The sequence below is a fragment of the Trichophyton benhamiae genome (genome assembly GCF_000151125.1).
Source record: "Trichophyton benhamiae CBS 112371 chromosome Unknown Abenha-G-c-208f01.r1, whole genome shotgun sequence".
Classification (NCBI taxonomy): Eukaryota; Fungi; Ascomycota; class Eurotiomycetes; order Onygenales; family Arthrodermataceae; genus Trichophyton; species Trichophyton benhamiae.
This window is the reverse complement of record NW_003315095.1, coordinates 167886-194111: the sequence shown is the minus strand read 5'-3', so window position 1 is coordinate 194111 and position 26226 is coordinate 167886. Positions and strand designations below refer to the sequence as shown.

At 50.7% G+C, this 26226-nt stretch overlaps 9 protein-coding genes across 9 annotated transcripts; 2 read left to right on the top strand and 7 right to left on the bottom strand.

Moving 5' to 3' along the window:
- Positions 1–182: 182 nt before the first annotated feature.
- ARB_01329 (uncharacterized protein) lies at positions 183–1577 on the bottom strand (the record flags this gene model as incomplete). Its single annotated transcript, XM_003012324.1, has 3 exons — positions 183–1063; positions 1254–1304; positions 1487–1577. 3 exons carry the CDS (start codon positions 1575–1577, stop codon positions 183–185), a joined length of 1023 nt encoding a protein of 340 aa, XP_003012370.1.
- A 1388-nt stretch (positions 1578–2965) lies between these two features.
- Positions 2966–4961, top strand: ARB_01328 (uncharacterized protein; the record flags this gene model as incomplete). The annotated part of the gene is made up of 3 exons (XM_003012323.1): positions 2966–3789; positions 3852–4723; positions 4786–4961. 3 exons carry the CDS (start codon positions 2966–2968, stop codon positions 4959–4961), a joined length of 1872 nt encoding a protein of 623 aa, XP_003012369.1.
- Positions 4962–5813: 852 nt separating this feature from the next.
- Positions 5814–7931, bottom strand: ARB_01327 (uncharacterized protein; the record flags this gene model as incomplete). The annotated part of the gene is made up of 1 exon (XM_003012322.1): positions 5814–7931. One exon carries the CDS (start codon positions 7929–7931, stop codon positions 5814–5816), a length of 2118 nt encoding a protein of 705 aa, XP_003012368.1.
- A 459-nt stretch (positions 7932–8390) lies between these two features.
- Positions 8391–9842, bottom strand: ARB_01326 (uncharacterized protein; the record flags this gene model as incomplete). Its single annotated transcript, XM_003012321.1, has 1 exon — positions 8391–9842. One exon carries the CDS (start codon positions 9840–9842, stop codon positions 8391–8393), a length of 1452 nt encoding a protein of 483 aa, XP_003012367.1.
- A 2044-nt stretch (positions 9843–11886) lies between these two features.
- Positions 11887–12569, bottom strand: ARB_01325 (uncharacterized protein; the record flags this gene model as incomplete). The annotated part of the gene is made up of 3 exons (XM_003012320.1): positions 11887–11979; positions 12048–12264; positions 12355–12569. The coding sequence occupies 3 exons, from the start codon at positions 12567–12569 to the stop codon at positions 11887–11889; spliced, it is 525 nt and encodes a 174-aa protein (XP_003012366.1).
- Positions 12570–13236: 667 nt separating this feature from the next.
- ARB_01324 (uncharacterized protein) lies at positions 13237–15208 on the bottom strand (the record flags this gene model as incomplete). Its single annotated transcript, XM_003012319.1, has 2 exons — positions 13237–14966; positions 15001–15208. 2 exons carry the CDS (start codon positions 15206–15208, stop codon positions 13237–13239), a joined length of 1938 nt encoding a protein of 645 aa, XP_003012365.1.
- Positions 15209–16311: 1103 nt separating this feature from the next.
- On the bottom strand, positions 16312–17430 carry ARB_01323 (uncharacterized protein; the record flags this gene model as incomplete). The annotated part of the gene is made up of 3 exons (XM_003012318.1): positions 16312–16341; positions 16408–16869; positions 16945–17430. 3 exons carry the CDS (start codon positions 17428–17430, stop codon positions 16312–16314), a joined length of 978 nt encoding a protein of 325 aa, XP_003012364.1.
- A 2941-nt stretch (positions 17431–20371) lies between these two features.
- Positions 20372–21826, top strand: ARB_01322 (uncharacterized protein; the record flags this gene model as incomplete). Its single annotated transcript, XM_003012317.1, has 2 exons — positions 20372–20927; positions 21027–21826. 2 exons carry the CDS (start codon positions 20372–20374, stop codon positions 21824–21826), a joined length of 1356 nt encoding a protein of 451 aa, XP_003012363.1.
- Positions 21827–22101: 275 nt separating this feature from the next.
- On the bottom strand, positions 22102–25919 carry ARB_01321 (C6 finger domain protein, putative; the record flags this gene model as incomplete). Its single annotated transcript, XM_003012316.1, has 6 exons — positions 22102–22263; positions 22398–23559; positions 23642–24884; positions 24944–24986; positions 25072–25727; positions 25793–25919. The coding sequence occupies 6 exons, from the start codon at positions 25917–25919 to the stop codon at positions 22102–22104; spliced, it is 3393 nt and encodes a 1130-aa protein (XP_003012362.1).
- Positions 25920–26226: the final 307 nt, after the last annotated feature.

Sequence of the window (26226 nt, the reverse complement as noted above, 5' to 3'; positions counted from 1 at the left end):
GAAATACCTATCTGCATTATGTTTCGGTCATTTGTTTCGATGTTTATACATTTTATAAAGCTCGGTCTACATATTTTAGCATCAGAACAAAAATGAAGAAGAGCCTTAAAACTTCCAAGTTGCGCCTTGATATGGCCCTCTGGAGCTAAATCTACCACTCGCATAAACACCAAACCGCCAGTCTACTCCGTAGCCCCGTACTTCGCCCTATATTCAAGGAGCTTCTCCAGATTCTCCTTACCAATATCGTCCCCCAGCTCTTCGATAATATCATTCAAGTTGAGTACCGCCCGCACAGGAATTGATTCGCCCAAGTCTCTCTGTGCAGCTCCAACCGCACTCTTGGTCTCTGTATCGTTAACTCTCTCCTGTCTATCCAGCAAGACCAATACACCAACCACGATGCCTCCCTCTTTCTCAATTATACCAACAGCCTCTCTCAAGGCGGTTCCGGCAGTGATGACATCGTCTATAATGACTATCCTCTTGCCCTTGAGAGGGGCACCGACAATGTTCCCTCCCTCGCCATGACTCTTAGCCTCCTTCCGGTTGAAAGAGTAACTGACATTATCCCATACACCCTGGGTATCTCGAACACCAAGCTCATTCAGAACTGCCGTGCAGAGTGGTATGCCCTTGTACGCAGGCCCAAAAATTATATCAAAGTTGGGAGTGACAGCTTTCCCTTCCTGACTTTTGACGAATGGAGGGCTAGATAACACTGTAGCACAGGCAGAAGCTGTTGCGTGCAGTAACGGTGCAGTGTGGAGGAGGGTCGTTGTGAAGAAGTAAGGAGAGTTTCGGCCTGATTTAAGAACGTAGGAGCCGAACGAAAGGACTTTGCTGGAAATGAGGATCGAGAGGAGGTTTGCTTTGTAGTCCGGAGACTTGTTTGAGTCCTGGGCTGGCATGGTGCCTTGAATAGCGATTGAATATAGCCGTGGTCTGTGAACAAGTAGAGTAGCAGCTACACGGCGGGGTATCTGCAAACGATTCTTGCGATCGGCCGACCAGACAGCGCAATTAGAGAAGTATATGAAACCTAACCACCGTCGCGCTAGGACTATAGTAAGCAGATGCGAGGTATGGAAGTGTCAAGCGAATTCAATCACTGCTGATATCTCTGGTTTGGCTTTGATATCATTTTTTCGAGTCTACGAAAAAAAAAAAAAAAAAAAAAACCCGTCCACTTCCCTTTTAGGCGTTCTGCCGCCCCTCACCGGCTTCTACTTTCAACCTCAACTTCGACTTACGACCAACTACTTCATCATCATCATCATCATAATCTTCTTCTTCATCATCAACTACTTCGTCTTCGTCTTATCCTTCTTCTCCCCAAATCCAATTTCTACTCAGCAGGCCCAACTATGCCAGTGCGTCCCGCAGACTTGTACTCGCACCCCACGCGGGGTTCGTTGGAGCGAGCAATCCTGCACGTGTAAAGACCGCAGTTCACAGACCATGCAGGTGCTTTTGAAATAGTTACTCCAGCTCCGGCTCTGCGCAGAGAACTCAGTATCTGCTAGCGGGATTTCAATTCCTAGACGGGACAATCCTGGCTCTGAGGACCATAACATCTTGCCAACAGATCGTCTCCCACACGCCTCACGAGCCTGCGCCGGTAGGAGAACCGGTGCAGCTTAATCCCTGCTAGTCACGGAACAGTGATGACCACCCTCAAATCCTTCTGCCTTGTCCTGGCCTGCGTCGGAAGGCGCCCACAAGTCACAATGGGGGAGCCTCGTGCCCCGACTGCCTTTCTCCGGCGTCATCAACAAGGCACCATGAACACGATCAGAAATTTGGGCGAAAGTCGAACTGGCCTCCCGGTTTCCGCCAGTTCATCTGTAGGCCGGGGACCCCCTGGCAAGCGGGACGGAGCGATGGTGTAATAACTAGGTTAGCGGAGGGGTAGAAAAAAGGAGAGCCGGAATACGCATGCTGTATACGGTCCAAACAACAGGAAGAAAATGCTGCCATGCTGGCTGGCTGATTATATCTAATTTTCGGCCTTGATCTATTGAGAATTGCGCGCCTCTTTGTGTCAAGCCTGGATCTGTAGGTGGCCTGCTGGTTAGCTAAAAGCAAAGAAGGGAAAAGAAGCCAGTCCCGCCCTGAGAAAGAGCTATATAAAGGGCGTTCATTCCTCTCCCCCCCTTTTATCTCAAGGACTTCCCCTGCTTCCCTCTTCTGCTTCGTCTTCCCAGAAGAATAATTCTGTTCGTATCTGGCTTTTTCCTCACGGAAGACAACTGCACATAAAACTACAACACAAGTTGCCGGCGGGTTCGTCGCCTTCTCTTCCGGCCAACTTTAAGCTTAGTTAACTAAGAACTCGGGGCTGGGGCGCTCACCTTATTTTCTTCTCTGCCTTTTCTTCCTCTCCCCAAGCTTCTTGCAACCAGAAACTTGCCTTCCACCGCCGCTCCCGTACATGAGATAGACGACGTAACCGCATAGCTACACTATATGTTGCGCATACTGGCAGACAGGTGGGCACGCAAACGCTACTTCGGTTGAGACGCTCCTGGTCGGAATCGCAGCAGGCAGAGAAACCATTTATCGGACTTTTGGCCTCGTCCTAAGCTCAGCTCGGAGGCTTTTTTTGGGTCCTCTTTTTCCCACCTGTTCGTTCGGCCTATTTACTCGAATTGTTCGCTAGAAAAGAACAGAAAAGTACGTATAGACGCCTGGCTGGAGAGCCTTCGCTTTCTTCTTTGCTCTTTTCCTTCTCCTCGCCGGTGGTCTTTTCTCTCTCATTCACCGCGAGAGCCTCTTATAACTACCGATTTCGGAGGGATTGAAGCCCCCAGAAGGCAGAGCGAATTGCACCGACTGTTCGATAACTCCCTGTCCATCGAGCTAGTTGCACTGGCTTTTCCCTCCCCTTGGTCTCATCGCTCGTTGTCGGTGAAAGAGTTGTCGTTACTGACTGTTGCGTGTCTTCTGGCAGTTTTAACCCGTCATGCATATCAAAGACAAATTGGCCCTGGCAGAGGCCGCTGGGCGGCCAGGAATCTCCTTTGAATTCTTCCCTCCTAAGACAGCCCAGGGTGTACAGAATCTGTATGACCGTATGGATCGCATGCATGGACTGGGACCGTCGTTCATTGATATAACCTGGGGCGCAGGAGGTCGGCTGGCGGAGCTCACTTGTGAGATGGTCCATGTTGCCCAGTCTGTTTACGGGTTGGAGACGTGCATGCATCTCACCTGCACTGATATGCCGAGAGAGAAGGTTGATGATGCTCTGCAGAGTGCTTTTAAAGCTGGCTGTACGAATATTCTCGCTCTTCGAGGAGACCCGCCTCGAGAGAAGGAAGCGTGGGAGCAAACTGAAGGAGGATTCCGGTATGCGAGAGATCTTGTGCAGTACATCAGGGAGAAGTATGGCAACCACTTCGATATCGGCGTTGCTGGTTATCCTGAAGGCTGTGAAGATGAAGAAGATCCCGAACTGTTAATGAAGTACCTGAAGGAAAAGGTCGATGCTGGCGGCACCTTTATCATCACTCAAATGTTCTACGATGCGGATAATTTCTTGGATTGGGTGAAGAAATGTCGACAGGCTGGAATTAAGGTCCCCATCATCCCCGGCATCATGCCAATTTCAACTTATGCTGCCTTTATTCGTCGTACCAACTGGGTCAAGTGTGCCGTGCCCAAGGGCTGGATGGAGGCTCTTGAGCCTGTGAAGAATGACGATGCCGCTGTTAAGCAGATTGGAAAGGCTCTGGTGTCCGAGATGTGCAGGAAGCTGCTTGAAAATGGCATCAACCATTTGCACTTGTAAGTTGTCACCTGCAGCTATTGCGTTTTTGAATTATTCAGTGGTCTAATGTCCTCAATAGCTATACCATGAACCTTGCGCAGTCCACGACCATGGTTTTGGAAGAGCTGAACCTGAAACCCTCCACCGAAACTCCTCTTCAGAAGCCACTGCCATGGAGAAAGTCACTGGGTCTTGGAAGGAGAGAAGAAGACGTTCGACCTATTTTCTGGAGACATAGACATCAATCCTATGTTGCACGCACCCAGTCTTGGGATGAATTCCCTAACGGTCGTTGGACCGATTCACGCTCTCCTGCCTTTGGAGAGCTTGATGTTTATGGCATTGGACTCAAGGGCACCAACGAGCAGAACATTAAGCTATGGGGTAAGCCCAAGTCGGTTAGAGATCTGTCAGATATCTTTGTTCGCTTCCTGGAGCATAAGCTCGACAGGCTACCATGGAGTGAAAGTGCAATCACTCAGGAATCGGAGATCATTAAGGACGATCTGATCGACCTCAACAACAGGGGCTTCCTTACCATCAACTCACAGCCTGCAATTAACGGTGCCAAATCCTCTCATCCAATCTACGGATGGGGTCCTCGGAACGGCTACGTGTACCAAAAGGCTTATCTCGAGTTACTCATCTCTCCAACACTGATCGATGAGGTGGTCAGGCGAATTGAGTCCAACGCGGACCTAACATACCACTGCATCAACAAAGATGGAGAATTAAAGACAAACTCCAGCGATACGCCCAATGCTGTCACATGGGGTATTTTTGCCTCCAAGGAAGTCATCCAACCTACAATTGTCGAGACCGTCAGTTTCCTAGCATGGAAGGACGAGGCCTATAGACTAGGAGATGACTGGGCCAAATGTCACGATGCCTCAAGCGCTAGTAGGAAACTGATCCAGAACACGATGGATACCTGGTACCTTGTCAACATCGGTAAGCCCCCGTCCGTACCTTTTTGTTTACTTTCTAACGAATATACTAACACATTGATTCAGTGAATAACGACTTCCATAAGACGCATGATATTTTTGATCTATTCAAGGGCCTAGTTCTCAAGGACATCGACACCGAAGTCAGCGGCACTCAACAAGCCACTGAACCTGCAGAAAACGGCACTCACTCGGAAGCTCCAGCATCAAAGACGGAAAAACAAGCTGTTTCTGCAAACTAAACTTGTCTTCACCACCCAGTTACCAACTAACGATCGCACTACCACTTCGACGTCGACGCCCTCCATTATATTTTTTTACCTTTTGGTTCTACTTTCAACTTAACCTTCTTCAAAATACCCCATTCAACATTCGTGTTTCGTTTCAAGGCATTCGTCATTTTTTTTTTTTTTTCTCATCGTTTATTTTATTACACCCTCCGCAGCTTCCCTTTCAATTCTCCACGTTTGAGACAAAACACAGAAAAGACATGGTAAAGGAATAAACGCCAGGGATAAAAAGGGATAGGCTATCTATTGTCTAGGTTGGCTGCTGGGGCTAGACTCAACTCATGCATGGGAAAGCGGCGTCTAGATGAAAAAAAGAAAAGGGAAGGAAGAGGAATGACTATGAAGAGTCAGAGATGCATCATTTTATTCAATTTATATCATAGCGGGCAATGGGACCAGGAGGCACGCAGCAAGAAGGAAGATTTCAACAAAGCACTACCTTGATGATTGAGATGATGCAACGGATGAATGACCTTTCCTTTCAACACTATTTCAACATAAGTAAACCAGCGATTAGGTTTTCTTTTAGAGCATTTTGTAATTTCATAGTCTAATGTTCAAAAAATTCCATGGATTTCCAATATTGGATCTCAAGTTCGTTCCGTAGTAAGGGAAAGTAGTCTATTCAATTTCTATCTCTAAAGAGTGTGTAGAAAGACGGAGGATTGGTATGAATAGCTTCCTGACTTAGCATGCATGAACGGGCCTTTCGAAAGGACATCTTGATGCTTAGACTATGATACCCCGATGGAGAGTCGCGTTCATTATATCCTGAAGGCACACTCCGTACGTGACAGCCTTTGCCTAGCCTCTGAATGTAATTGATACTGCCACTGCCACGCATAAAACACCAATTACGATTTTCTTGGACTTTAAAACTTGTGGTAGCTTAAGCCCAGGAATTCCTGTCGTCCAGTACTCGCGATATTCCCTATACGTCATAGCCATGAGGGTGAGGTAGAATATTGCCATTGGTAACAAAGAGTAGTATGCCCATTTGGCAAGAGGCATGATCGGGCTTCTATTCATATTGTTCTCATTATCTGTGCGTTCGGTTTCGCTCACTTGGATCCCTGAGGCTCGGATGAGCCCATCCACCTCCTGGCCGGATTGCCCAAGTTTGATGACGTGAATTGCCGTAGTCTGCTTTGTGTTTCCTGTATTTTCGGCGTTTTCTGCATTTACTACACTTCCTGTTTTCGTAGTGGTAGTGGCGATACTCTCTCTGGAAACACCGCGAGATTGTTCGGAGGAGCTCTTCTGCGTTGAGATTTCGGTTGGAGTGAAGAAGTTTTCCACATCGTTTGCACTGAGTCGAACGGGGGTGACCGTGGATGTGGTAGTGGTAGTGGTAATGGTTGCAAGCAGCTCGTCTCCTTCTGAACCTCCGACCTGGAGAGTCTGTCTGGAATGGGTTTGAGGTTCCAGATACAGGTCCCTGGAGAAGCTCCTGTCCTGGAAATGGCTGAAGCATTGTCTCCCTGTTGAACCGGGACTGCGGAAACTGGGGTGGAGCTCTTGAGGGTAGGTTGGCATGCTCGGACCACGGTGACCCCGATAAGGTGTCTGCTGAGGGCCCCTGTGGCTGGAGTGACCAGTTGGTGCATTCCGATCCGGCCCTGGAGGGTACCTTTGTCCCCTCTTTCGAGGGGGTGGTATCCTTTCTTCTCTTCCATAGCCGGGACCACCTAAAAAATACTTGTTTGTCTGCTCTCTCCACCCATGCTGTGGTCGGCTAGCTGAAGGAGCGGAGTTATGCCTCCATTCCCGTGGTGAGCTGTGAGGAGATAGGTTGTGAGGGTTGCTTGGAGGTCTCTCTTTCCGCCGTCCTCTATCTAAAGGGTCCGTATTGTGCAGAAGAGCTTCGCGGATTTTAGAAAGCCTCCTTGGAGGAGTACTGGGGCCCTCAGGAGTCCTAGGCCGAGGACTTGGTACTCTTGAGGGATGGACCATATTATTATCATAGCGATAGAACCGATTGCAAGCCTGCTGAAAGTCGACTATTTGCCGAGGAGTCATAGATGGTGGATTTGGCTCCCTAGCGGATGGCATGTTGACAACAAATCGATCCTCAAGATTTTTTAGCGGTACACCAGCATCTGATAGGAAGGCCACATGAGCTTCTGCCTGATCTCGAGAGCTAATTAACAGTGAACTATTCATACCTGCGTCGGAGGACGGCGTAGGCACCGGGGTCCGTTCTGAAGCATCAAGGCTAATCCACTGATCTCCCTTGAGACGCCATTTCTGATTGTTCATAGTTCCCCCGGAGTTTTCGATCTGTGGGTCAACATCATCCGAATGGCTGTAATCTGTTAAATCCGGGCTGATAACTCCAGTTCGTGGATTTGCACCGCGAGCTGTAAGAAAATCGTCCCGACTCACAGTCTGCGAAGTTCTTCTTGGACCTGAAGGTAGGGAACCAGCCGATGGCCGCTGACGGTCTGAATGGTGAGGCCTGCGCCTTTCCAGCATGTCATCCCGGTGCGAGGGGTGGGCATCATTATGAGATGAAGGCCGTGGCCTGTGGTCACCCAGAGTTCCGGGAGGTAGGATGAACTTGGGGGGTGTATTGCCGCTGGGGATCCGGGGTCTCCTGACAGTTCCTGCATCGCTGTGGGCGTCACTTTCGGTACCAGTTCCCGCTTCTTCAGCAGGTTCTTCGCCTGCAGAACATTTCTTGTATTCGATATTGTGATTCTCATTCTTGTTTATGGCCATCTCAACATTGGGACTAGCTTTAGCAGCGGGATCATTATTTGTTCCATCAGCATTCGAGATAGGTTCCTCCTGTGCATCGGTGTTACGAAACACTGATCCGGAGAGCCATACCGACCAAGATCCCGAGCGTATAGGTTTCTTCTGGGTCGGCTTGCCCTTTGCTTTATCCGAAAAACTGGTCGTCAGATCAGGCATAGGCATAATGGGGAAATGGGGAAATGCGAAGAATGTTCTGAAGCAGGATAAAAATAACACACAAAGGTAGAGAATTGAATTGAGAGAATGTCAGACACTCTTATGTAGTGGTAAGAATTAGAAACGATGGACTTTCAGCAACTGCGCACAAGGAAAGCAACTCGACGTACCAAATATCAAGATAAACAATAATTAAAGTAATAAAGGGAAACCTGCGTTATCATGCCAGTTGGTCATCCTTAGGAAGTAGGCAAGCACTATGGGTATCATAAACAAGTACAACGAAAAAGAAAGAGCTATGAAGAGTGCTGGAAGGCATTATGCGGCGAAAAGGCATTGAAAGGAGTCCAGGTATCAACCAAATTATAACTTGCAATGCTAGCGAGGTAAAAAAGAGAAGGGCTTTTATACAAATGTACGGATTCATTGTAGGCAAACTAAAAATATCAAGAAGACAGGCTCTTATCAAAAACGCCCACTTTCTCTCCTAGGAGAAAGTCCGTCCGCAAGCCGAGCTCTCCGGCTGGATGACAGAATGGAGCTCATATCACCCGCCACGCTTGAACGCTTGAGAGGACTGCTTGGAGTTTTCCTGGGACTATGCGCGCTGTCAGGATCTCGGTAGGCAGAACTTTGCCTCCGGTCCAAATAGGGTGTTGCTGACTTTCGTAGGGGAGATTGAGCATGGGAATAGACCCCAAGGCTCCCTCCATCGCCCGTCCCAGATGGTGGTCTGAATTGTGGTTGGCGAATGGCACCGCTTTTCTTGTTAATGGGTGTAAAAGTGTCCACAGGATAAGAGGGTGTTTGGATATCAGTCGTCCGTTGTATAGAACCGGTGGACGTAACTTGCGGTGTTGACAGAGATGTTCTAGGAGTCACCTGTGGTAGGTTTTTCACACGGTAATCGGGATCGACATGATGGATGTAGTTGGGGTTCGGGCGAGTCTTAAAAGTGTGCTGTGTGGTGGATGGTGCATAAGTTTCTACCACATTATACTTTTCATCCTTATGTGGGATAAAATGATCTGCCTGTGAAAACTGAGTGGCAACATCGCGAACATCTGGATCTGTTCTTGGGTGAACGAATTTCGTATCGTATTCATTCAACACCTCCTTATGGACCAAAGCTGAATCTTTAGCTTGCTGGGAATAGGAGGCCGAAAGGGCAGACATTTGCGCGGTCAATAGCAATGCCAAAAATATAGTCGTCACTATCGTTACACTGGGCCGGGTGTCCGAGGAGAGCGTCGGCAGGAATAACCAATACACGAGAATATGACCAGGACTAAATAGGCAAAACAGCCGAATAGAGATTGGGTGCGGATCCCAGACAGAGAGCTGCCATACATCTCGGTGGGCATCAGGATGTGCCCTCTTCTCCGCTGAGCTAGCAGATAGAACGTCGGAAATGAAGCGCAGGGGTGTGGATGCCATCGGCGAGGAGTTTACTTGCACTCGTTTGGCAGAGGGTGTTGATGGTACGTTCTCAATAGGCACTTCAAATAAGCGGTAGGGACGCGTCCGGCAAAATGCATATAGCGCATTTGAGATGGACAGAAGCGCCAGCGCATGAACGATGAATGATGCCTGTAAAACCGAGATATCCGTTAGCATATAATACGCTAAAAAGCTACCGTTTTGATCAAGGATTCCGCATACCAGCCAAGCTACATAGCTTACACCTCCCTCGTCTCCAAACACGTCGTCATGAGCCCGGCTGCTCTTCTGGCTATTTGCACGCGCAACGAGAAATAAAACGTTCAACGCGATTCCAACGGGTAGCGCCCACTCCTTCTCCCACTGTTCCCAATCACTGGAGTCAAGCTCCTCCGAAAGCCATAACAGAAAGTCAAGAGGGTTCAAATAGGCCTTGATGCGCTCGAGAAGCGGCCTCCGCCGAATGAGAGGGGGCATTGTAAGACGTGGGAGCCAGCTCCGGCTTTGAATGGCGCAGGGGGTGAAGAGCAGGCAGTTGTTGGTTCCTAGAGCTTCTAATTCCGATGCATGGTATCTCTGTAAGTGTCTAGATGAATTAGTCACCTGTCCAAAGGCTCCAGCACGCAGTACCTGGGCTTGGTGTCAATATTCAATTCCTGCTTTGCTGCTTTCTTGCTGTGAAGAAAAGTAGGAAAGTAGAAAAAGTATTTGTTTATGGTTGGAGTTTCGTTGCTGGGCGGTGATTGTATCACGTGACATTAGTAAAATATAGGCACAGCGAGAGCGCCAGGCATTGGAAGGTATCTAAACGGCCGTTCATTCTGTACGCAGGGTCAGCTCTTAAGAGGGTTTGGCTAAAATATGAAGCCTTGATATTACCGTTTAGCTATTGCAGGCCTTCGAGCAATCGCCAACAACGCGGAAGAAGAGATCTGTATGGATTACATAAGCTGTATGAGATCATGTGCAATCCGATAAGCAGCTCCAACTTTGGATCGACCGTCAAGACAGCTTTGCCCGCAGACGAGAAGCAACGAAACGGCCGTCTTGTTTGCTCATTTCCTTTGCGAGGGGGGAATTGAACACTTTAGAGATATCGATTATCTGTTGAGTATAACAGCTGGGCCGTGCAAGGGGATCTGTTAGACACTTCTTTTCCCGCCCTTACGCCGTCAGAAGCAGTATGTCTTCAGGCTCCAAGGTACAATAACCTCTCTTTTGGACCCAAGCGGCACAGATATCTTGACGGCCTAGCAAGCTAGATACTGATATTTTCCCGTTCTTTAATATCTAGGACAGGCAATTTCTCGCCGTGATCGGAGATGAGGAGTAAGTTACCGTCCAATATGTACGTGGGGATGTTGTTAACATTAGATGTTTGATACAGCTCTGTGACCGGACTTCTACTTGCAGGTATAGGTGTGAGTACGCCTCCAGTGCTAACCATTCGATTTCCCTCGCTGTCTTGATAGAGGGAGGTCCGTGACTGTTGACGGAGGAGCTGACTTGGGCTACCCAGCACGTAACGGATCCTCCAGACTCCCAGCGCAATTTCCTTGTTGTCGACTCCAAGACCGAAACGAGTGCCATTGAAAAGGCGTTCAAAAACTTCACACAAGAGAGAAAGGATATCGGTGTCCTACTCATAAACCAGCATGTATGCAGCTCCCCCGTCTTCAGCTCAAACGTCAGGATAACCCGCTAACGTTGTTGTGTTTAACAGGTGGCTGAAAGAATACGCAATAGCGTAGATAAATTCACCGAAGCTTTCCCGGCCGTTCTTGAGATTCCAAGCAAGGACCATCCTTACGACCCCGAGAAGGACAGTGTATTACGGCGTGTGAGAAGACTCTTTGGCGAGTAGGCGCTGTTTCAAATGTGGGAGACCGTTGTGTTTTTGATCATTATATATTTCGGTGATAGTTCGTGATAATATAGAACCTGAAGATATGATTTGGGTTGTCATACATAGTTACTACCGTGTTCCAAGAAGTGCAACTGCTATATGATCTATCCTCACTAATTGCTTGTATTATGGTTATCTATCTGTGTTTGAACGTATGAACCGAACGGGATAAAACATCAACGAAATATGAAATAAAATCATCAAGGAACCAAGGCATGCTTGAGCGGATATGCAGGAACAAAAACCCAAAATTCAGCAGAACACGCGCTAGTATTTCTCAAGTGGTATGTAGAAACCGGAAGGAAGGTATCCCATGGTTATCGGAGATACATGGGCTAGTCGACAAAAAGCAAAGCTCAGTTAGTCCAAAGGTTTGGTTTAAACAAAGCAGTGCATTTCATCGACATGAATAAACGCAAGTATCCAAAGGATCATAGCACAATTCATACACATCGTATCGTATCATATAAACCCAACATCAGTCGTACCACTGACGTAGGAGGCCTGGAAGGGTTATCCAACGACTGCTAGAATGACCCTAACCGTACCCAGCGAGTCATGATACTCAATGAGTCACAGGCACTCCAATTAGGGGATAGTGACCTAATGTGGTTTTTACACTTTGATTTCAAAGACGACGGTAGCTGTAAGGCAGGTAATCGGCTCCCCCTCGGCACTCGAAACATCCGCTCGGACGATGTATTTGCCCTGTTTCGAAAAGATATGCATTAGTCTTCCGCCTATTTTTGTGGGGACCAACAAAAAGGATGACTTACTGGAGGAACCTGAGGAGGAATATCAACGCTCTTCTTGAGTACCATCTTGCCTTTCTCGAGTGGACAGTCTAGCCCAACCTTCTCGGTTTGATCACACAGATCCATCTCCTGGTTTATTAACTGAAGGAAGCCATATGTGACCTGCAACTGAACGGTAGCTCCCTTTTTGATCTCCTTGGCCGTGATGCCAGAGGCTTTGATGACTAGAGGTTGGCCACTGTAACATATTTGTACATTAGCATAAGCTACAGGTATATGCGCATAGATAGACTATCGGGAAGAGGCAAGCTGAGAGTCAACGACTTACGGGAGTGGTGGGTTCGGAGAGAGGTCTACCCTCTCTATTTGAAGAAGGTTCTCCGATGGATCGGCGCAGTACATCAGGGGGTTGTCACCGGGGACTTTGAGGTCCCCATCAGTGTCTAATGGTATCTGTGAGGTATCGCGGAAAAGTGAAGGAGGAGCGGCTAGGGCGAGAGGAGACAGAAGCAAGGCGATGAGAGCGGTAGAAGAGAAACGCATGATGACGGGTATCGGAAGGTGCTGAAAGACGGACGGGTGATTTAGTAGAAGACTGTATGGGATATGGATAGATAAACAGCAGCTGCTCTGTTGTCAGGTAGAACTAGCAATGAGAGTCGTTTGTACTATGCAGCAGACGGATGTGGCCTCGCTCGTGCGATGTTGTAGTCAAGAGCTCGATCTCCAAGCTGAGCGAAAGCCGAAATATTGGGGAAGCTTGGCAAGTTATGTCATGCGACCGGGAACCTTGCTTAGTCATTAAGCTCAATATCAAACTCTAAATTGGGCCAAGATGTACTCTGTACACAGACTGGCAAGAGGGCAGATGAGGATGTAGAAAGGGGGTTGCCAGGGGGAATTTGGTGGAGATATATTGTATTTGCAACTGAGGCGCAGGATGAAACTTTTCTCCTTGACAAGATCACTCATTATCCTTCTATACAAAAAAAAAGGAGGAAACCACAGCCACTTAACACCGCTAACTCCAGGGGTTCTTCCGAATTTTAAAAAGAAAGCAAAACAAGGACTGTCATCTCGTCATTGGAAAACAAGGCATTAGATAATGAAGATATGGAGCCTGGAAAGAAATAGCATCAACTTGAATTTCTTTAACGTCGTTGAGTCTTGCCAATAGAACGCTTGCCAGTAAACTAAAGAAAAGAAAGAGTTAGAGATGTTTAAAGTAATAGAAACGAGAAAGAACACATACCAAGTGCTTGGGTAGAGAAGCAGGAGTATGTCTGTCAGCTTCACCCTGTCTGGCCATACGGTTCATTTGCTTCTGGCCGAGCTTCATGAGTTTCTCCGCATTAGACCTGCTTGTCAAGCTAGTAACACCATCCACACGGCGGTTGGTAGCTGCTTGGCTTCGTGCGCGGCTAACAGCGCGTCGGAGCGCATCGTGCTGTGTCTCTGGGGTATCAAGGTCCATGGCATCGGCTTCATCTCTGGTCGCAGTGCGGCCACGGGATTCTGGTTGGGCTTTGGCACGGGCGGAGGAAGCGGTTGCATCGTATCCAATCGAGTCAAGATGCTTCTCCATATCTGAGAGCTTCTTGCTCCGTGAGCTTCGTGGGATGAGTGCGCGATTCTTAAGAGATTTCCTCAACTTCGACTCATTCATGATCAATGCTCGTTTCTCCCTGATCAGGTCCGCTTTCATGCGAATTTCAGCCTCGTCGGCATCTTCCACGGACTCGTCGGAGTCATAGTATCCCTCTGCCTCTAGTTTCTCTTCCTCCTCTTCTAACTGTGCCAGCTTTTCTTCAATGTCGGGATCAACAAAATCATAAATATTCTTTCCTTCCCATAATTCAGGCATCTTGTCATGTTTCCACTCATCGTTGGCGAGAAGGTAGCTTTCCTTCATATCGAAGCTATAAACACCAGCACCTCCATTTTCTTCCTCAATATCTCTTGCGAGTTTACGTCTGTTTGGATCATTTTTATCGTATTTCTTGAGGTTCTTGACAGCTTCAGGGATGAAGGTCTCGCGAACACCACCAATGGGCTGAGCGACGTGAATACGAGCCAAAACATCACCCAAGCGTCCTGTGGGAGTCCCTGAGCTGTTTGCGCCAGTGTTCAACTTCTGAGCAACTCGTTCCGCAATAAGCCTATCGCAAGCTGCGTTTTTCACAGCAGTGACTCCCTCTGTTGTGGCGCATGAAAGTTGCAACATCTCCACACCGGATGATTTCAGAAGAGCCTGTAGCTGTTCCTGGGTCTCTGGATCAAGATCTTCAGGACGCATGACATCAATTTTATTGATGACGATGAAAACAAGCTTATTCGAGAAAAGAGGCTTGATGCTGTTGAACAGCTTAATCTGGTCGACAACGGAGTATCCACACTGTTCTGAAAGATCCATGAAGTACAAAATGGCAGATCTCAAATGCGCAATAGCTGTAATCGACTGCATTTCGATAGTGTTCATTTCTTCAAGAGGATGATCAAGGATTCCCGGGGTGTCGATGGCCTGGAAACGAAGATATTTGTAATCGAAATGTCCAACGAACAAGCTCTTGGTAGTGAAAGCGTATGGCTGAACGTCTACATCTGCCTTGGTGACACTTCTCAAGAAACTGGATTTACCGACGTTTGGATATCCGCAGATAAGGAGAGTTCGGGTGTTAGGATCGATGGCTGGAAGACGACCGAGATGCTGACGAACTTGTTCGAGGTAGAGTAGTGGGTCTTTCAGACGCTTGCAAATAGTCGCCATACGACCAAGAGCGGCTCTTTTCAGCTGTTTGCACTGGAAAAGAGATTGTGCATATTTAAGCAGGCGTACGTAATCTCGAGCAACGGTCTCAACAAGGCGTTTGGCAGTCGACAGTTGGCCAAGCGCAATTCTGAAATGGTCGGCATCATATAGTGTGTTTAAAAGATCCTTATCTAGATTAGGGAGAAAAGATTAGTTAGCGCACACTTCCAATGAAAACACTCATTTGACGGGGGCCAAATAGAGCTATTTCGAGGGAAGGGAAAGTCATACGGAATGGATGAACATCCTGCAACCTTGGGAATCCATCGAGAATTGCCGAAAATTTCTCACAGAAAGTCTCAGAGGTGAATTTGACCTTTCGCGTGTAGAATGCTGTCGTAATGTTAACCGACTTGGACACCAACCACTTCATCTATATAGATCCAAGGGCCTACCTCTGATACGACTAATTTTGAATCCAGCACGAATTTGCGTTGGCAACCGTCTCTGGGTTCGACTCAGGACAATATCAAGGAACTCCTGATGCGTGGGCACCGGCTGGATCTGTTTGGCAACGCACAGTTAGATGCCGTTTTCTCCCACGCAGACAAAATCAATCAACACTGGTGACGTGCGAAACAAAAGAAATGAACCAGAGAATCTACTTACATCCTTCCAGGTGGTCTTCATGGTGAGCTCGAGAAATCGTCCCTCTTTGATTTGATCTCAGGGTCGAAGCTCGATGTGAATCTCTTGTTTCTTCCTCTTGAAATCAAAATTTCCCGTCTTTATCAGAAGGTGGGAAACTTTTAATTTTTTTTTTTTTTTTGGGAGTTTTTTTGCAGCCACAAACGGAAGTTTTTCCCGGAATTCTTGGCAGTTTCGATCGGCAGGTTTAGCCATTCACGTGATTCTTTCGGGAAAATTAATATCTTTATTCCGCAATATTATATAATCATCCTGTCCTTCCATCGCCGTTTCCTATTGGCCAGCCCAACGACTTCCCCCTTTTTATATGGCGACAACAGCAAATTGAACAATATTGAACATCCTCAAAATAGCCTGTTGGAGGCTACGAAGGCCTCAGTAGAGGAGACAATCCAGCTATTGGCCATGCATAGAGGCGAGTAGCCAAATATCCTACTAAATCTTGGGATGGCTGTTGCTCTTTGGAGAGTCCAAGGGTTGATGACACTCAAGACGAGCGTTAAGTCTACAGGGCGCTCTGGTGTATTTGCACAGTGATATTATTGCTGTTGCTATAATACAGTTTCACCCTTTTTCTCCCCTTATATCTGCAGCGTGTTCATAATATCTCATAACACGTAGCAATGCTTTTCCAGCCACCACTAGGGACACCCATCTCCACGTTTAGGTATAGATAATGATGCATGCACACCACCCCGACCGACCACCCAAATAATTGCAAAAGCCATCCAGATGCAAGAATGAGCAATGTTTCCCCCATCTCAAGTCAGAAACCCCCATCAGCAAAATAATAGAAAAGGCAAAAATGGAAAACAGCGGTTGTAAAGCTTAGTTGGGGGCCTTGCTGAGATCAAGGACCTGTTTAGATGAGAGTCAGTAACTGAAGTAGATTGAAAGCGATCAGAGAATAGGGGCTACACATACCATGTCGTTCCAGCCACCGCCACCAAAAGTGCATTTGCTGCGTCCAACGTTCTCAAATCCAAGACCAGTGTAAAACGGAATAAGATGGTCATGGGAAAGCAGGACAAGTCGATCAGCAATTTTCGCATCCTGGATGCGTTGGATATATGACTTTATCAGCATTTTGCCGAGACCCTTGTCCTGGTGTTCAGGGAGGACGGCGAGGGAGTGGATGGCTATGGTAGATCCCTGGTCTTGGTGGCCGACAGGCTCCTCTTCGCCTGGGCTTGGTAGAGTAGACTTTTTAGTTCTCCAGTCCTTAGGAACCCCCATCGTCGCATTTGTAATCACGGGCGATGTTGTTCTCGTTGCAAGAAGGTGAGCAATGACCACGGGCCTTGGTTTCTCATTGTCTGCAGTAGCCGGTGGGATGGAGAAGATTCCAAGAGAGAGCTCAGGGCATTTCGAGAGGCGGTAAGTCAACTAAGGATGGATTCATTAATTAGTAACATGTTTCGAGGGAATCGGTGGCAGGGGACACAGGGGGTAGGGTCATACGTTTTCTCTTGAACACCTTTCAGACTCAGGGAACGCCAGTTCGACCTTTTCACAGTCGTCAAGGTTCGAGACGGAGAGCAGCTGCACGTATGGGTGGAGTTTAGCTAGCTCCGAGTTTCTTGCTGGTACCCGGGACCGCATATACCAAGGATGATCCGAGGCATCCGAATGGTTAACAGCTACGAAATCATCCTCGTCGGTGCCGTAGGTGGAACTGCCATTAGGGTATATATCTTCAACATCATCATCCTCGTCCTCATCGTCGTCATCGTCATCATCCTCTTCCCCCTCACCTCCCGATAGCCTATTAGCGCCAGCCCCGTTGAAGAGCTCGGATCGCCGCTTAAGGAAGAGTTTCCGTGGCATAGGCGTAGGCCGACCTGCAAGGCCTGAGACGTCATTCAGACGAATGGCGTGGAAAGCAGGGGGGTTTGTCTCGTGTGTTTCGTCGGCCGGGGTCGCGGATATGGATGTGCCTTCAGCCATGGTGGTTCAAGGCAGCCAGCAAGCGGGTCTCCGGCGCAGGGAAGAGATGATAGTGTCAGCTAGTTATCTTCAGGGTTCCACGGCAACTGTTCCCTTCTCGTTACAAGCTGCGGATATGCGGATACTGGTTCCTTTTAAAGGCGGTTAGCATGGCTTCTGGGACGGAAAATAACAGAGCGAATAGCAGGACGGCGCTTAATTCGGAAGTGTAGATTGTACAAGGCTAGCAAGCAAGAAGGAAGCAAAAGCAACGAAGCAACAGCAGCAGAAAGCGACAACAGAACGAGCATCACAAGCTAAGACGGTATTATCTCCTTATTCCTCTTCCTCTTCATCTACAGTGTAAAGTGGCAAGCCGTGGGGGTTCGCTCGCCCTGCGCGCACACGCACAGGTAGGCAGGTAAATTGCAATGACAGAACGCAACGGGCAAACAAACAGCCAGCTTCCAGATAGCGGCGCAGCGCATGGAGATTCTACCTTTTGTAATGTTATTATCTTCCGCGGGACTGCCCTGGACGTCGAGCTGGCAAAAGGGCGTGGAGGGGTGATCTGCTAGGTTGGCGAAGCTGTGGCGTCTGGAGGCACCGAGCCTAACTGCGGGAAAACTTGGGATAGGGCTGAGAGGCGGAGCGTCTCGAGGGCAGAGGACGGGGCCGCTGGCGGTGGGCAGGAAGGCAGTTGGTGCTGGTTCGGTGGTTTGTCTATGCGCCTGGCAAGGGGGGGAGGACGGGAGGTTGAAAGTCGAGCGAAAGTCGAGAAGTCTGAGGACGGCCGGAGTCGTAACTAATTTTTCACTGCTGCGGAAGACAAAAAAAATATAGAATTCGCTACCCTTGGCGCCGGTACATGGGAGATACCTTGGGGTACGGCAGGAGACCGCTGGAAGACGAGGTATCTTCCAGGTAGATGTCCATGAGTCTAGTTCGGCTGATAGACATGGCCTTAGTTAAAATGTTCACGGAGAATATACTCTGCGGCCGCTGTCTACGGAGTACACCTACTCCTACTTCTACGGAGTGCTGACTGCCTCAGTATCATACTATGTCCCTGACCAGATGCCACAGAAACCCGCTTGGCCAACAAGGTGGGCGGGAAAGCGGCGTTAGCTAGCTCAAATCTCTGGCAAGCCGGGGAAGATATCAAAACCAACTGAGCAAACGGAAGTAGCCCGGAGAAGCCACTCGAGAGCCGCTGGTGATGGCTATCTTTGGAGGCAACTAGCAACTAGTCCGAGTAATCCAGCTAGTGTAAGTTCAAAGTCCAACTAAGCAGATCCACGGCTTCGTGGAGCATCACACTTCCCTCCCCCTGCAGATATGTATCTGGGCCCTCGAGAGACCGCTCCCTGCTGTGATCGGGGTTGGTGAAAAGGTGCCAACCGCTATGTACAGGGAAGCCTGATAACAGCCTGGGTAGCGAGTAACAAGGGATGCCAGTAGTGTCCGCTCCCCTCTTCCTTCGTCCTCTAGATCTTGACCCTTTCTGTCATGGTGGGAAAGGGAGTTTTTGGTATTATTGGAAGTGCCGGCCGTGATACCATGCAGCCATGACGGGGATGGTCGGCGGCGGGGGGAGGAGGTTTCGATATCCGTCCCTTCTCGTCCCCTCGCGTCGCCGTCTGGTGAATAGTGCTACGGCAAAGAGCATGAATGGTGAGACATATACAACTCAGCTGCGGTCGACAAACGCAGTCCATCCCTGCGTCTTCCACCTGAGTGAGCGAGTACAGGACGGGAGGCGCATCGTATCCTGTTGACATGCAGCATCTCGGGCCGCCTGCTGCACGAAAAGGGCAAAAGCAAGGGAGAAAAAAAAAAAAAAAAAGGAAAGGAGCAGAGCAGGCCGCGAGAATCGTTTGTTCACCATCCCGGGATGGAATGGGATGACGGACAGGACTGTTGCAACGGCCTGCGCTGCTCCTGTGTTCCCATCCAGGGCAAAGAGCAACGGGTGCATGCTTCTCGAGTTTCACCCTCCTCGGCCAATAGAACCCACACCCGCCTCCGTTTGTATCTGAGGATGGCAGCAAGAGTCGAGCAGAAAAGGCGGCCTTGCATTCGCACGCAGACGCAGGAGGCAATCAATATGAATCAGACTGCATGGATGGGCGCGAACTGTTACTAATTCACGGCCTGCTGTCTGCTTCTCTTCCCTTCCGGTTGCTTCTTCGTCTCCTTTGTCCGACCTGGTCGATAGAGTTAGCTTGATCGTAGGCAGCGAGCTCTCCAGAGCAAGTAGTATAAGAAAACTCCCGTCCGTCCCCTCCGCTCGAGGGCCAGGCTTCTTTCTTCCTGCTATAACGCCGGGTTCTTTGCTTAACTAGCTGCAGGCGCTGCTTCCGCTGTCTTGTGCCCTCCTCCGCATCCAATCCTCAGACACCTGCCAGCTAGCTCTTCAGCCAGACGGACGCAGCTGAGAATCGCCAGTCTCCAAGCCACTGCTCAAGCTATTGCTCAAGCTGCTGCTCAACCTGCTGCTGCGGCTGCTGTGGTTGCTGTTGTAGTTGCTGGAGTTTTGCTGAAGTTGTTGTCGTTGTCGTTGTCGTTGTCGTCGCGGAAAAAGAGCCGCCTGCGTCATCTGCTTTTGGCGCCTGGAAAGCCTTCGACGTCAACGTCAACTTCATCTCCAACCTCAGCCTCTTCATAACTAACGCTTCATCCTCTTCGTCCTCTTCAACCACGACCGAGGGAGCTTCCGCCAGGGACCGCACAGCATATACAAGAGACCAAGATACAGAAGATCCCCAGGGAGACAGTCAGAAACACACTCACTCACTCCTACTCCGTCTACTGTGACCTGGTGCAAGATGTAAGTGGCTTCCAGCCTGGCAAGGGTTTCCCCCATACTAACCAGCGAGTCGGCAGGCGCATCACGGTCTCTGTTGTCGCGTCGAACGTGGCCGTCAGCTCGGATATTGTCACTCTCGATGTCGGCGAGGACATGACGCTGGCGGACCTCAAGGCCGTCATACAGAGTGAAATCCAGATCCCCCCTCAGTCGCAGCATCTCTTCCACAACAACCGGCCGTTGACAGACGACTCGAAGCCGTTGGGACAGCTGGGCATAAGCGAAGGTGACATGCTGGGTATGCATATACGAGTACCAACTCCGGCCTCCGGACCCGGCCAGGGTAACCCCTCGGGTGTTGGAGCTGGAGCTACATCACAGCAAGGGGACTCTTCACGCGGGGGGCAGCCGACGATACCGGACCCAGAGACGATAAGGCTGCACATGTTGGGTGATCCACGGGTCCTGGCAGCAGTCAGACAGCAGAACCCGCAGCTGGCGTCTGCCGTGGATGACCCGCGGCGGTTTCGAGAGATAATGATGTCTCATCGGCGCGCTGAGGCGCGGGTCGAGGCTGCAAAGGAGGCCAGAATAGCCATGCTGAACGCAGACCCGTTCAACCTCGATGCACAGCGGGAGATTGAGGAGATTATTCGTCAGAATGCTGTTACCGAGAACCTACATACGGCCATGGAGCATACTCCTGAAGGTACGTCTTTATGATTTATAATGGTATATTTATTATATTCGGGGGATAGATTTAACTTGGCCATAATTTACGTGACATGCTAACTTCAGGGGGGGTTAGCATTTGGACGAGTAACTATGCTGTACATCCCTGTGGAGGTGAACGGCCATAAAGTGAAGGCATTCGTTGACTCCGGTGCCCAGGTCACTATCATGTCACCTGCCTGCGCCTCGGCCTGCAATATCATGCGATTAATCGACCGACGATATGGCGGTATTGCAAAGGGTGTAGGTACCGCCGACATTCTGGGGCGTGTCCACTGCGCCGAGATCAAAATCGGGGACATGTTTCTCCCTTGTTCCTTCACGGTGATGGATGGGAAGCATATTGATCTCCTTCTTGGCCTAGACATGCTTAAACGCCACCAGGCTTGTATAGACCTGAAAGAAGGCGTGCTTAAGATCCGGGATGAAACGGTGCCGTTCCTCCATGAAGCCGATATACCCAAGCACCAAGACGAGTTTGAAGACGAGCCAATGGTCAGGGGCTCGGACGGAGCTATTATCGGAGGCAGGACTGGTGCCGTACAACATCCGGCTGCGGCTGGCGGGACGGCAGCCTTTCCGAGACCTGCACTACCAACTTCTTTACATCGTCCACCGCCTACTGGCCCGTCTCCTGGCCTTTCTCCTGCTCCTCGTCCTGGTCCTGGTCCTGGTCCTGGTCCTGCTCCTACTGCTACTCCTGCTGCTGCCACTCCTGCTGCGGCTACTGCTAATGCTCCCCAGCAGCGAGCCTCGCGCTGGCCAGCTGACTCGATTGCCAAAATAACTGATCTAGGATTCACGCGGGACGAAGCGATACAGGCCCTCGACGCAGCGAACGGCAATCTTGATGGTGCAATTGGATATCTCATCTAAGGGGAAGAAGGGAAAAAACAAACGACCAAACGCAGGCCCCCAGTGCAGTGAGATTCATGATTATGTTGTACTTGGGAATGAACCAAGTAAACGCAGTTACGGTCAATGACATGCCATGTTGATGTTTATAGGGAAATTGATGTTTTTCAAATGTTTTCCCCATATAGAACAGACAAGCTATATGATGCTACGGAAAGTGTTATAAGAAAGCAGAAACTATCATTCCAGGCTTGAATAACATCATCATGATCATCATCGTCGTCATATTATACATGTTAAACACATAAAAAGAAGAAGAAGACAAGAGTGAAGAGTGCCAGGACAGGAATACTCCTGCCAGTGTACATCAAAAAAGAAAAACGTATCATCACATCGTCGTCATGATCGGCCTGTGCCTGTGTCACGTAGTTGAAGTCGACGGGCTGCCCCTGTTGTTCCTATCCTCCGCCACGGCATAGTCACCGTCAATCGACAGCAAGCCCATGGCCCATGAAATCGAGCTGCCACGATGGACAGCGGTCCAGCGTCTATCGTCGCCGTGGTCTGGAACGACGCCCTCACGACTGCACACGTCGCTGGGGTCAAAGTCAAACACCATGCGCTGGTGCGGCGGGCCTCGACCGGCCTCAGCAGCCTTGATCCAGGAGGTCTCGCAGCCCCGAGCAATGGCGATCGGGGACTTGCTGCCGGTGATAATCGATATGTCACGTAGCATCGCCACCGTCCAGGCTCGCTGCGCTGGATCGACGTACTGCACGGCCGCGAAGAAGAGACAGACGGTGAGCTCGTGCAGCACCCCGGCGATGGTAACGTTTAGATTTGAGCTAGCACCCGCAGGCGGGCAAGAAGAAGAAGAAGAAGAAGAAGAAGAAGGGTGCGCATAGTAGCTGCTGGCGCTGCTGCTGAGGCGGTGGTCGTAGGGGATCCCGGCAGCCACACGACCGATGTTTTGCGCATACTGGGCTGTCCTCGGGGCGGCCACGACGGCGGCCATGGTGGCAGCGGGAGGCATGGAAGGGTGGAAGCGATGGAGGATAATACGGCCCATATAGTAGAGCCCCCAGATGCAGCCAATGATGTGGGTGCGGTACTGCAATGCAGGGCCAAACGGGCTTGTGATCAGAGGTGCGCCGTCCGGGGGCAACGGAGCAAAGGCCGGACCCATGGCCTGTTCAAAACGCTCGCAGGCAGCGAGGATGTCTTGCCACTCGGCCTCTGCTTGCGCCGTGCGGGTGTCCAGATCAGTCTCGTCGCTGCTGCTGGCGGTGCTGGGAGACGCCGCTGCCTGCTGTGTCGGCCCAGCGCCCGGCGCAGCTGCGAATCCCGAGAAAAGCTTGACGGGGCCCGCTGGCAGCATCCCGTACATGGGCGGGCTCTTGCCCTGATTTGCTGCTTGTCCTCGTGCTCCAGACGCCGGCCCTGGTGGTGCTGGTGGTGCTGGTGGTCCTGCTGGCGGCGGTGCTGGCGGTGGTGCTGGCGGTGGTGCTGATGCTGGCTTGGGCCTGGACGGCGGGCCGTCAGGGGCAGTGGCAGGAGGAGGGAACATGCTGGGAGGCGGACGCCATTCACCCCCGTTTTTCTCCATGGCCTTGAGTTTGCGCTTCCTGTCCCTGACGCCAAAGGCTGAGATGCGAGCGAGCAGCAGCAGCAGATGGTCCATTGTCCCGTAGGCTGTCTGAATCCGGCCAACGGCTGAGCGAGGCGGAGTCTGCGCCCATTTCTCGTACGGGAGCCTGCAGCCGTTCGTTAGTTTGGGACTTCGACCTGGAATAGAACACTGGAATAGAGCAGTGTTAGGGTTAAGGGGGGGCTTACAGTAAGGGGTTGCCGCTGATGAGGCTCTGGAAGAGATCCTGCTTGCAATAGTGCCAGTAGAGGTCCGTCCGGATGCGGTGATCCTCGATATCCTTCGCCGTGAGCGGCTGATCAACGGCAGGCTCAGCGGGCAGCGCATCATAGCTGGCGTCTCTGCCCATGATCGCACTGACGAGATCGACGTCGATCTCCCGCTCGATCGGCGCATAGATGTCGTTCTCGAAGAACGTGTCCAGCCTGAAATCGCCCGCCCGAGTCCACGACCTCTCGCCGGCCACGGATTTCTGCTTCCTCGCCCGCGCTCTCATCGCTCGAATGCGTCTGGTCATGCTGGCAAAGTCGATCTCCCGGATCAGCTGCGAGGCTCCTGCGACATGGCTGCACCACTTCGAGTGCTCGGCGGCGAGGACCTCGAAGAAGCCGAGCAGCAAGGTCGCTGCGAGAGTCGGGATCTGCTTCCTCCTGTGCGGCAGGCCGACGGCCTTGCTGATGCGCCGCAGAGCAAAGTGGTAGTGTCTGAATGCGGCCGTCGAGGACTGACCGGTGGTGTAGGCGAGATGAACGCTGCTCAGGGCCAGGATGGAGTGCAGCAGGCCGTGGTTCTCGAGCGCCAGGGTCGGCAGGGTGTAGGTGAACAGGCTCTGCTGCTCGGTCGGCAGGAGAGAGAAGCTGAGCAAAGGGGCGATACTGTGCTTGCGCTCGAAGATGGATATGATGGTCCCGATGGAGCCTATGAAGTGGGAGAACAGTTTGGCGACCTCAGGGTCGATAAGGGGCGAAGTTAAGGGAGACGGGCGGTATGTGGCCAATAAATTATCATAATTCATATAACTCGCAAAGGGCGGATTAGATACTGCGAGAGCAGAGGAAGGGTAGTAGAGGCTGTCTTTGCCTGGCACTGCATAGCAGGCAGCAGCAGCAGCAGCAGCAGCAGTAGTAGCGGCAGCAGAGGGAGCAGAAAACTGATCTTCCAGCTCCTCGTCTGACTCGACATCAAAATAGTCATCACTCTCTTCTCCAACATCGTGCATCACCAGGCTATGCTGCTGGCGGCATTGATTGGGGGCATCATTAGAATCAGGGGCAGGGGGAAACAGCAGGGCCTCCTTTGACTCCAACTTGGGCACCAGTGTAGCAGAAGAAGCAGAGCAAGCAGCAGCAGTGTAAGTAGTAGTAGTAGTAGTAGTAGTAGTAGTAGAAGTAGAAGTAGAAGTAGTAGTAGAAACATGATCATGCCGAACATCTGGACGTAGAAACCTTTTAGTCAGTGCTACATTACTATGAATCGGTATGTGCCCATACATTCGGGTGTTGGCGAGACTATCGACGAAGGAGGATTGAATCCCTATCCTGTTAGTTTAGTTGGTCTTCTATGCGCTCAAAAGAGAATGTAAAAATAGACAAGGAGGAGAAGATAGGGGAGAGCATACTTGGAGTGAGAGCTGGGCCTGATATACCGCCGCTGCTTCATAGGGATGCAGCTGAGCTGCGTCTTCCCAGGCAGTGGTGTCCTCGTATGCATACTCCTGCTGCGGATAGGGAGCTTCAGAGGGCGGGTAGCTGGCGGAGGAGGAGGAAGTGGACGTGACGTAGTGCTGAGCCGAGCCGGCCGCTGCAGTAGAGACGGCAGCCGCGGCGGAGGAAGTCGGTATGTACGAGCCGTCGCTGTACGAGACCGAGTCCCAGGTATACGGCGGCTGGTCTGGGTTGATGGCGGAATGATGCTGTGTCGAGGCGGCATAGGGGTCTGCAGCAGACGAATAGGCCTGATGATGCCGGGACAGGTCGTCCGGGTGAGCGTGGTGATAGGACGGGCGGGGAGCGATGGGCAGCAGGGCGGGCCGGGAGGCAGAGGCGGCCTCGATGTGCTGCTGCATGGAATGGCCGAAGGCGCCGGCCATGATGGGCATGCCGGGCATGCCTCCCATGCCCTGGATCTGGCGGATAGGCCCGAGATGGGGGATGGGGCCGACGGGATGCCTGAAGACGACTCGCTGGCCGTAGCCCTCGCACTCTCGCTTGGATTTGATGCAATTGTTGCACCGGGGCTTCTCTTCGCCGCACTTGATGCGTCTCTTGCGGCAGGCTAGTAGCTGTCAGTAGAATGCACGGTATTAAAACGTTGGATATATGCATAAAGGCCAGGCTCACTTAGACAGCCGGTCTTTGTCCGTTTGCGAGGCCCCTTGGCCTTCTGGGCGGCGTCCTTGGAGGACTTTTCCTCTGCCGATTGCGGCGGGCTGTCCATTCCCTTGAGACAGGCCTGGTCCATGTCCATGTTGTCTGTATGTATGCGTGTATATATAAGGTGTATGTGGGTGCGGGTTGAGTATGTACGGGGGGCTTTGTGGTGTGGTGAGTGTATGGTCAGTCAGGAGCAGAGGACGGCAGCAGATGCAGGTCGGATGAGAAGAACGCTGGAGAATGCAAAGACACCGGGCTAGTTATAGCAGGACAGAAACAGTCATGGCGACGCAAAGAGGGCCTGGGAGGTATCAACAACGGAGAGCCGACGGCATAGATAGATGTATATAAGGCATCGGCCGGCGGGGTGGGGGGGAATGGCAGGGAGATATATATATATA